At 36.2% G+C, this 11,570-nt stretch overlaps 1 protein-coding gene across 1 annotated transcript in view; it reads left to right on the top strand.

Moving 5' to 3' along the window:
- Nucleotides 1-9,161: 9,161 nt before the first annotated feature.
- Nucleotides 9,162-11,570, top strand: part of loxhd1b (lipoxygenase homology PLAT domains 1b) — an 88,505-nt gene continuing 86,096 nt past the window's right edge. The window contains exon 1 of the mRNA XM_001920605.7: nt 9,162-11,466. Coding sequence (XP_001920640.4) covers nt 11,178-11,466 — 289 coding nt within the window. The 5' untranslated portion in view covers nt 9,162-11,177. The remainder of the gene's footprint in view (nt 11,467-11,570) is intronic.

The raw sequence follows: 11,570 nt of genomic DNA, 5'->3' as shown, positions 1-11,570 counted from the left end.
GGCATGTAATGGTTCTTTTACTCTAGTATGATTTTTCAGTATTCCACCACTGCTTATAAGTTTTTTTTTCCTTAAAGCAAGCAAAATATTAATGTTTTTCAGTTGAAATGATTATTTTGCTTGTTTTAAGGAAAAACTCTTTTAATGTTGATTGATTATTTTCTGACTATTTTTACTTGTCTAGAAAATGCTTCTTGATTTTAGTATATTGAGATAATTGGACTAGAAACAAGACAAAAATAATCTGAAGCTGCATCCCAAATGGCACACTATGCACTCATGCACTATGTAGTTATGCACTTACACACTCAACAGCACAGTATATGTATGTAGTGTCGTCCCAAATGGAACACTAATGTTTTTTTACTAAGCGGAAATTCAAACCTGTTTTCCTGATGACGGTTGCCAAATCAGTGAAATAAATGACCAGACTACCAAATAATACCTGTCGCGAGTATAACCGCAATCACCATCGGGAGGCGCTATAATCACTCTTGTAGGAGAATTTTGCTTTCACCATCCACAATAAATAAAGTTATCCAACATTTGCACACGATAGCTCCGCCTCTTCCGCTACGTAAGCAAACCTGAGGTCGTTAGCTGCGTCCCAAATGGCACACTATACACTATGCACTCATGCACTATGTACTGTACTTATGCACTTACACACTTTACAGCACAGTATATGTATGTAGTGTCGTCCCAAATGGCACACTAATGTTTTTTTACTAAGCGGAAATTCAAACCGTTTTCCTGATGACGTTTGACGGTTGCCAAATCAGTGAAATAAATGACCAGACTACCAAATAATACCTGTCGTGAGTATAACCGCAATCACCATCGGGAGGCGCTATAATCACTCTTGTAGGAGAGTTTTGCTTTCACCATCCACAACAAATAAAGTTATCCAACATGTGCGCCTGATAGCTCCGCCCCTTCCGCTACGTGAGCAAACCTGCGGTCGTTGAGTGCGTGAAGTGTCCATCATTACACACTTCATTTTAGCGGCTGAATGAGTGCATCATCCGGGTAATTAAAGTGCACTTATTATTTTTAGAGTTTTCAGTGTGAACGCACTACTTACACTAGTACCACTACAAAATGGCGTAGAATAGTGCATAAGTGCGATTTGGGACGCAGCTATACTCTTAGTAAGAAGCTCCTTTTTTTGCAGTGTGTGTGTAAAGAGTTTCTGTGGTTTGATTTCCACGTTTTTGAGTTGCTCCTGAAGTGTGTGTGGACGTTTCTGATTTGTGTGTGTGTGTGTGTGTGTGTCCACTGTACAGCACACTTGTGTGTTTGTTTTTCCAGAAGAGTTCACATCAGTCACATCAAGATCAACAAAACAAGCCATGCAGGAAATAACCTAGTTCAGATGTTTTCATGAAAACTCTTCCAGTTTCTGCTTCCCAAACTGCAGATAAATAAACTCTGCCTGCGCTTTGGCTCTCAGACACCACAGCAGCATAACGAGAGAGAAGAATGCTCCATACCTGACCAGATCAACACACATGTGCTTCTCGAACACACTGCAAAACATGCTCTTCTTGTTTCTAGTCCGAAAATCTACAAATTCTTACTTCGAGAAGCTTTTTCTGGACAAGTAAAACCATGTTATTTTATTTTCAGAAATGTATTCATTACTGGGAAAACCATCACTGGGAAACACCCATACAGTCTTGCTTTCACACTCGTACTCTACAGCCAATGTAGTTCATCAATTCCCCTATAGCGCGTGTGTTTGGACTGTGTGTGAAACCGGAGCAACCAGTGGAAACACATGCCAACATGGGGAGAACATGCAAACTCCACACAGAGACACCAACTGACCCAGCCAGGACTCGAACCTGCGACCTTCTTGCCATCGTGTTGCCTTTTCAGGAATTATATGTCAAATATATTTAGCAAACAAACCCTAATTTCTTAAGTAATTTAGTTTCTGTAATAAACTGATCTTGATTTCGGACATTTCATTTCAGTTCAGATTGTTACAGCTTTACACAAACATAATAAATTATATAAACTTAATGAAATAGGATGCAAATACCAAGTAAATCAGGAAGCAAGTAAAAATGATTGTTTTCAGAAATAAGTCACATTTTTACGTTAAAACAAGCAAAACTATCTTGTTTTCAGTTTACTTTGCTGACCTGATTGTCATATTATTTTACTTGCTTTAAGGAAAAACTCACCTAATCTTGATTTTATTACTTCTGTAAATAAAACAATGTTTTTTTTAAACAACGCTTGTCGAGACACTGCTCGCTGCAGAGCCATTTGGGCAGAGATGAGCTCCAGCGAGGGGCAGCATGAGCTCTCGCTCCTCCTTCTATAAGCTGTTTTAATGCGTACACCAACCCCTCCCCTAACCCTACCCCCAGTGACATCACTCGTAGAAGAAATGCAAGAAAGGAGGAGCGAGAGCTGAAGCTCCCCCTCACTGGAGCTCAGCTCTGCCCAAATGGTTCTGCAGTGAGCACCACTTGGGAAAATGCCTCTTGATTTAATCATTTGTAGATATTTGGACTAAAAATTAGACAAAAACACATTAAGAAAAGCTTTTTTTTTCTCAGCGCAGCAGTGATTTGTGTTCAGGATTCCATTCCTAACATTGTCAAATCAAGAGACGTTTACTGCAGGAGCTAAATACTAAATAAAGATAAGAAATACCTCAAATAAAGCTAGTTTTATTTACAGTGATGATAATAATAATATTTTAAAAATAATCTTCAGCAAACTAAATTTATTTCCTACGACCTGTAGCACACTGCAAACTGTTTTATTTTCTTAATTTAGTCTTGTTTCTGGTCCAAATGTCTACAAACTCTTAAATCAAAAAGCATTTTGATTTACAAAAAATATTGTTTTGTTTTTTTAGAAATGATAAGTCAAAATTAAGTGAGTTTTTACTTTAAAATAATAATCTGCCAGTGGAATAAGTTAAAAACAATCTTGTTTTTTAGTTTGAAATAAGTTTATTTACATTTACATTTAGTCATTTAGCAGACGCTTTTATCCAAAGCGACTTACAAATGAGGACAAGGAAGCAATTTACACAACTATAAGAGCAACAATGAAGAAGTGCCATAGGCAAGTTCCAGGTGTGTAAAGTGTAAGACGGAAAACATTAGTAATGTAAGTTTAGTGGTGGATCCAGAGAGGCAATTGCAGATGAGGAAGGGAAGTGGAGACTAAATAGTTGAGTTGTTAGTGGTTTCTTGAAGACAGCGAGTGACTCTGCCGTTCTGATGCAGTTAGGGAGTTCATTCCACCAACTGGGCAGATTGAACGCGAGAGTTCGCGAAAGTGATTTTTTCCCTCTTTGGGATGGAACCACGAGGCGACGTTCATTCACAGAACACAAGTTTCTGGAGGACACATACATCTGCAGAAGTGAGAGCAGATAAGAAGGAGCAAAGCCAGAAGTCTCTTTGTAGGCAAACATCAGAGCTTTGAATTTGATGCGAGCAGCAACTGGCAGCCAGTGCAAACGGATGAGCAGCGGAGTGACATGTGCTCTTTTAGCTTCATTAAAGACCACACGTGCTGCTGCGTTCTGAAGCAGTTGAAGAGGTTTGATAGAGTTAGCTGGAAGCCCGGCTAGTAGAGAGTTGCAATAGTCCAGTCTGGAGAGAACAAGAGCTTGAACAAGGAGTTGAGCTGCATGTTCAGATAGGAAGGGTCGGACCTTTCTGATAGAGTGTGAATCTGCAAGATCGAGCAGTTCTAGAGATGTGGTCAGAGAAGGTTAGCTGGTCATCAATCGTTACTCCAAGGCTTTTCACCATTTTGGATGCAGTAATGATTGCCCCGTCCATCTGGATTGAAAAGTTATGATGTAGAGTCGAGTTGGCAGAAACAACAAGCATTTCCGTTTTTAGCTTGTTGTACTAAAAAACAGACTTAATTTTTAACTTAAATTATTATTAAGTATTATAAGATACTTTCTTAAGTAGTTTTGATTCTGAAAGAAATTAATTGAGAATGTTTACTTTTTTTTAGTACAGAAGGTTTTTAACTTCAGTTTCAAATCAAAAGAATTAAGTTTACAATCTTGATGAAATATGAGACAAATTCCGCCCTAAAACACTGCATAAAAAGAAAAGAAAAAAAGTGTTGCTTAAAAAAAGCATTTTCTAGAAAAGTAAATACTATTTTGTTTTCAGAGATAATACTTTTTTCCTTAAAACAACAATATTATTTCACTCACCCCACTGGCAGAGTGCTTATTTGCTTTTCCAGAAAATGCTTCTTGATTTAGGATTTTGTTTTTAGAAATTTAAACAAGAAAGAAGACTTTTTTTTTAACGCAACACTGTCATTAATTCACATTAGTTTTGCTTTAGTTCAGATCAATGTCTTTCATCATGTCCACTTTCACACATATAATAAAAACAAAAAATTGGTGGAAGTCACAGAATGATCCTTGCATGCAGGCATTTCCTCTACATGTAGGCACAAAGTTTGGATTTCTGCTGTGATTTGTTGTTTTTGCTCATAATGTTGCTTTAATATCTGAGTTTATTACAAATACAGGCATTTTTCCACTCATTCCTGTCGTTGTTTTAGGCTCAGACTGAGAGAACAGAATCAGATGTGATTGTGCTTAATGTGAGAACCAGCAGACACACACACACACACACACACACACACACACAGATGATTAAACCGCTGCTCGAGGCGAGGAATCTCCGTGTCCTTCTGATGCTTTAATAAACAGTCTTTACACTCAGGATGCAGATGCGTTTACAGGCTTCATAACCCCATCAGATGAAGCTCTTCCCATGAAAATCCTCACTAATTACTCTTGATCTTTGTTTACAATCAAAGACCAAAGCAAATATGACCAATGCTCTTTCAGACACAGTAAATGCACTACTGATTATACAGGCAAGGTTAGCTGCCAAAGCTTTAGGAGTGTTTACATCACAGAAATAATAATGCCTTTATTTATTTTTAGTTAGTTCATTAACTTGTACACTTATAAACATTGCTCAATATTGGAAGTATTAGTAGTTGCAGCGTTTACAAAATAACCAAGAAACCTCAGCAAAAACCTGATCGAAATTTGAAAACAGCAGTGATTGTATGTTGTTGCTTTAAATTACTTGAGCACATCTGATTTATATTAGTCTCTCTTAGGATATTACTAGTGTCTCACAGGATTATAAATAATCTCTCAAAGGATATAACTAGTCTTCTACAGGGCATAACTAGTCTCATTAGTCTCTCAGAGGACAAAATTGGTCTCTCGCAGGGCATAACTATTCCCTTGCAAGACATAATTACTCTAACTAGTCTCTCACAGGACATAACTAGTCTCTTACAGGATTATAAATAATCTCACAAGACATAACTAGTCTTACTAGTCTCAGAGGAAATAATTTGTCTCTCATGGGACATAACTAGTCTAACTAGTCTCTCACAGGGTATAACTAGTCTTTTACATGATTATAAATAATCTCTCACAGGATATTACTAATCTCTCACAGGACATAACTAGTCTAACTAGTCTCTCACAGGACATAACTAGTCTCACTAGTCTCTTGCAGGACATAACTAGTCTCATGCGAGATATAACTAGTCTAACTATTCTCTTACAGGGTATAACTAGTCTCTTACATGATTATAAATAATCTCTCACAGGATATTACTAGTCTCTCACAGGACATAACTAGTCTCTTACAGAATTATAAATAACTTATCACAGAATATAACTAGTCTCTCACAGGACATAACTGGTCTTGCTAGTCTCAGAGAAAAAAAATAGTCTCCCACAGGACTTAACTAGTCTCTCACAAGACATAACTAGTCTCACTAGTCTTCCACATAATAATAACCTTTATTTAACCAAGTGAGTCAATTAAGAACTAGCTCTCATTTACAATGACGGCATTACAATGACAGTAAAAGCAGATATAAAGCAGCAGGGACCCAATTTGACATGTTCCACATGACATAACTAGTCTCTCACTGAGCATATGATTGGTGTGTGTGTGTGTGTGTGTGTGTGTTTTCTGCACTTGTTTATTATCCAGTAGTCTTGGTGCTGAGGAAAGAAGCGTTCAGTGCAGATGTACAGTGTATATATGATATCAGGATGCAGCATTAATGATGTGCTCTGCTTTTCCGAAGTCCTCCTGCTGTTAAAGACTCTCCATCATTTCTCTGTAATGATTCTGATGCCGAGTGTTTGTTTTTTAGACTCTGTTCATCATCAGTAATGCTTATATTATGTCTTGATGGATTAATACAGTAAATAATCACGAGTGTCGATGGAAAATCCCATCAGCCGAAGCGTTTGAAGATGCTTCTGTTTATCAGCACATCTGATGTTCTGATTTGACCAGCAGTAAACTGACATCAGCAGTTTAACCCTCACCTGGATCAGTGTCTCCCTCTTCTGGCTGCAGATCAGTACTGCAGGAGCTCACTCACTCGTGTAAAGGGACAGTTCACACAACAAATGAACATTCACTCACTCTTTACTCTCCCTCAAGTGGTTTCAAACCTTTATGAGTTCCTTTATGCTGTAGAATGTAATGTAATGTGTATTTATATAGCGCATTAATTGTGTATGGTCATACACCTAAAGCGCTTCACAATCATGAGGGGGGGTCTCTCCACTAGTGTGCAGCTCCACTTGGATGATGCGACGGCTGCCACAGGGCAACGGCACCAGTGCTTCACCACACACCAGCTATTGGTGGAGTGGAGAGACAGTGATAGAGCCAATTCGGTGGATGGGGATGATTGGGAGTCCATGATTGTAAGACCGATAGAGGGGCTTTGGCCAGGACACCGGGGTTAAACCCCTGCTCTTTCACGAGAAGTGCCATGGGATTATTAACGGCCACAGAGAGTCAGGACCTCGGTTTAACGTCTCATCTGAAAGACTGTGCTCACTGACAGTATAGTGTCCCCTTCACTTTTACTGGGGCATTAGTACTCACACAGACCACAGGTTGAGCGCCCCCTGCTGGCCTCACTAACACCACTTCCAACAGCAACCTAGTGTTCCCTAGTGGTCTCTCATCCAGGTACTGACCAGGCTCAGCCCTGCTTAGCTTCAGTGAGTAACCGGTCTTGGGCTGCAGGGTGATATAGCTGTTCATGGCTTGAACATTGAAGAAGATGTTTTGAAGAATGCTGGAAACCTGTAACCATTCACTTCCATTGAAAGAAAAGCAAATACTGTTAAGTTAATGGTTACAGGTTTCTAACATTTCTCAAAATATCTTGATTTGTGTTGAACAGAAGAGAGAAACTCTTACTGTTTAAGTGTTTAATTGGAGTGTGTGTGTGCATGTGTGAAGTGTTTGATCTGTGTGTGTGTGTGTGTGTGTCAGCTCCTGTTTCCTCAGCTGTCAGTCACATGATGGATTATGTCTGTGTGTGTGCGTGTGATGTGTGGAGGATTTGATCTTTGTGTGTTCAGTGTGTGTGTGTGCATGTTAAATGTGTCAAATTCTTGTGTGTAAGGAGTATGTTAAACGGGTTCACTGTGTGTGTGTGTGTGTGTGTGTGTGTGTGTGTGTGTGTGTGTGTGTGTGTGTGTGTGTGTGTGTGTGTGGTTGTGTGATGAGCGTTTGATAGATTTTAAAATGTTTATTGTATGTTTGGGGTGTGTGTGCGTATAGGTGTTTAATGTGTGTGTGTGTGTGCGTGTGTGTGGAGGGTTTGATCTTTGTGTGTGTTTTCATTTAGTGTTTGTTTAGTGTCTGTGTGTGTGTTTAATGTGTGAGCTGAGATTGTGTTGCCCTCTCAGCTCACATTATTTAAAAGAAAAGGTCCACATTGTCCCCTGATAATGTCAACAGACTGGACTGTCTTGGCAACTGGCTGAATGTAAAGGAGGACTGAGCAAAATAGTTTCTACTTTATAATTAATGTTCTCAACTCACAACAATACAACTTTACAATGAGCACAATTGTTTATATATACTTTATTATTATTATTATAATTTTCCATATCTGTAATTCCTGTATTTTGACATTTTTGCAGTCCACTTAGAATCCAACATGAAAATCAATGTTTTCTTTATTGGCATTGATTGTTTTGAAATTTAAATGTCATTAACATGCCTGTGTCTTCATTTCTGTAATAAATATGGCTGTCAAGCAGGATCTTGATGGTTTATTGTGGGTTTGTTGTTTACATGAAGAAATCTGTGTTACAAAATAAACAAAAATTCTAATAAACAATTATATTTTGAATTTAAATAGTTTTTTTTCGTGTGTTTACATTTATTTTACATTTGAATAATAAAAATGACAAGTTTCAGTCTTTTAAATGTGAGTAATTGCGATTAATTAAAAAAGTGTGATTAATTAGTTCATTTTTTTAAATCGATTGACAGCACTAACATATTTATATATATATATATATATATATATATGTATATATATGTATATATGTATGTATATATGTATATTTATTTATATTATATATATATATATATATATATATATATATATATATATATATATATGATTTTATATATATATATATGATTTTATATATATATATATATATATATATATATATATATATATATATATATATATACATATATATATATATATATATACATATATATATATATATATATATATATATATATATATATATATATATATATATATATATATATGTATATATGTATATTTATTAATATATATATATATATATATATATATATAAATATATATATATATATATATATATATATATATACATATATATATATATATATATATATATATATTTATATATATGTATGTGTGTATATATATATATATATATATATATATATATATATATATATATATATATATATATATCAGTCAGTATATGAACCTCTTGAGCATGAGCATCTAGGTGTGTGTATGAGTCCATGTGTGTGTGTGTGAGAGAGGGAAGTCCTCTGGCAGCTCCTCTCCTCATCACAGGTCAGGCTTCGTCCTCTTTTACAGTCAACAGTTAAAGTTACAGACACACACACACACACACACACAGCGTACACCGCACACCGTAGTAAATAAATTAAAGATGTAGAGAAAAAACACACGACAGGCTTCAGGAAACCCAAGAGCGACACCGTGACGGAAATCAAAGTCCAGGAGGAAAGGTAAGAGTCAGCGCACAGACACAGACACACACACACACACACACACACATCCACAACTCGAGGACGAGAAGGAAGACATACATTTACAAGAAGAAGAGGAAGAACAGAAGGACTTTTACATTTTACAAGAAGGAAAAAGAGAAGAAGAAAAACATTTACAAGAGAGAAGGACATTTACATTTATATTTACATTTTACAAGACGAAGAATAAGGAGAAAGAGGAGGAATACATTTACAAGAAGAACAACAACAGAAGGGCTTTTACATTTTACAAGGAGAAAGAGAAGAAGAAAAACATTTAACATTCGCAAGATGTACAGAAGGACATTTAACATTTATGTCGGTTTACAAGAAAAAGAATAAGGAGAAAGAGAAGAAAAACAGAAGGACATTTACATCTGACTTTACAAGGAGAAAGAGGAGGAGGAGAAAAGGGGAAAACATTTACAGTTTACAAGAAGACGAAGAAGAGCTGAAGGACTTTTAACTATTTACATTTTACAAGAAAGAGAAGAAGAAGAACGAGAAGCGGAAAAACAAGCAGGAGATCTTAATCGTACCTTTATGATCTATTTCAATGGTGTTTCATGTGACGCTTATTACAGATGAGTTCCCCTCTGGGATTAATGACGTGAAGAAGAAGAGCAAGAACATTTACAGAAGAAGAATAGAAAAGAAATTAAAAAGAAGAAGAATATCTTAAATTTTACAAGACGAACAAAATCAACATTAAAAGAAGAAACAAAAGAGAACAGAAGCAGATAATACAAGAAGGGTAGAAGAAACAGAAGAAGAATAACATTTACATTTTATAAGAAGGAGAGGAAGAATAAGGAGAGGAGCAGCATAAGAAGAGGAAGAAACAAGACGAAAAACAGAAAAAAGAGAAGAAGAAGAAGATTTAACGTTTACATTTTACAACAGGAACGAGAAGAGGAAGGAGAAGAAGAAAAAGAAATGTTTACATTTTACAAGTAGAACAAAGAAAAGAAGAGAAGAAAGAGAAGAATAACAATTAACGTTGTTAGAAAGAGAGAGAAGTAGAAAGAGAAGAAAAAGGAAAAAGAGAAGACGAAAAAGAAAAGACAAATTTAACATTTACATTTACAATTTACAAGTAGAACGAGAAGAAGAAGAGAAGAAAGAGAAAGAAGAATAAACAGAAGAGGAAGGAGAAGAAATAGAAAAGGAAAAGGAGAAGAGAAGACGTGTACATTTACAAGTAGAACGAGAAGAAAAAGAACTAGAACAAAAAGGAGAAGAATATCAACATTTAACGTTTACGATTTACAAAAAGAAAAAGAGAGAAAGAGAAGAGGAAGGAGAAGAGAAGTGGAAAAAGGAGAAGAGAAAACGTTGACATTTTACAAGTAGAGCGAGAAAAAGAACAAGAAAAGAAAAAGAAGACAGAGAAGAATAACAACATTTAACGTTTACAAGAAGAACGAGAAGAAAAAGAAAAACAGAGAAGAAGAAAGGGAGAAAGAAGAAACGGAAGAAGAAAGAGAAGAAGGCGAAGAAAGAGAATAAGAGAAGAAACAGAGAGGAAGGAGAAGAAAGAGAAGAAAAAGGAGAAAGAGAAGACAAAAAAGAAGAGGAGAAAAACATTTTACATTTACATTTTACAAGAACAAGAAAAGAAGAAAGAGAAGAGAAAAAAGAAGAAGAAAGAGAAGAAAGAGAAGAATTACAACATTTAACACGATTTAAGAAAACATTTAAGAAAGAAATTTATTACAACATTTAAGAAAAAGAAAGAGAAGAGGAAGAAAAAGAGAAGAGAAGAATAACAACGCATTTAAAGTTCACATTTTACAAGAAGAACGAGAAGAAAAAAACAAGGAGAAGAAGAAAGAGAAAAAAGCAGAAGAATAACATTTAACATTTATATTTTACAAGAAGAAAAAAACAGAAGAAGGTTAAAATTTACATTTCACAAGAAGAACAAACAGAAGAAGAAGAAGAAACATCAGTGGAAGAATAACCAGTGGTAGAAGAAGATGAGACCCGCAGTCCTGCGCTCCTGCTGACCGAACACTCTCCATCATGGGCTCCAAAGACAAGAAATCCAAAGACGAGGGCAAGAAGAAGAAGAAAGCGGAGAAGGAGGACTCTGAGCCAGAGGAGGATGATGAAGACTCGCGGAAGAAGAAGAAGAAGAAGAGCAAGAAGGGAAACGCAGACAGTGACGACGACGGCAAGAAGAGCAAAGACAAGAAGAAGAAAAAGAAGAAGAGCAAGACGGAGGATTATGTGGAGATTTATGAGAACGAGCTGAGGAACTACGAGCCCGAGAAGGTGGAGAACTATGAGGACGAGTACCACAAGAAGAAAGGTAAACCACACGACATGAGCTGGGGATTCTGGGATTTGCAGTATTTGAGAAGCTTATTTACATGTGCTGGAGATCTGTGTTTACAGTATAAATATTCTGTAATT

Source organism: Danio rerio, chromosome 8 (genome assembly GCF_049306965.1).
Source record: "Danio rerio strain Tuebingen ecotype United States chromosome 8, GRCz12tu, whole genome shotgun sequence".
NCBI classification, from domain to species: Eukaryota; Metazoa; Chordata; class Actinopteri; order Cypriniformes; family Danionidae; genus Danio; species Danio rerio.
The sequence above is the reverse complement of the archived record's forward strand: the minus strand, read 5'-3'. Positions and strand labels throughout refer to the sequence as shown.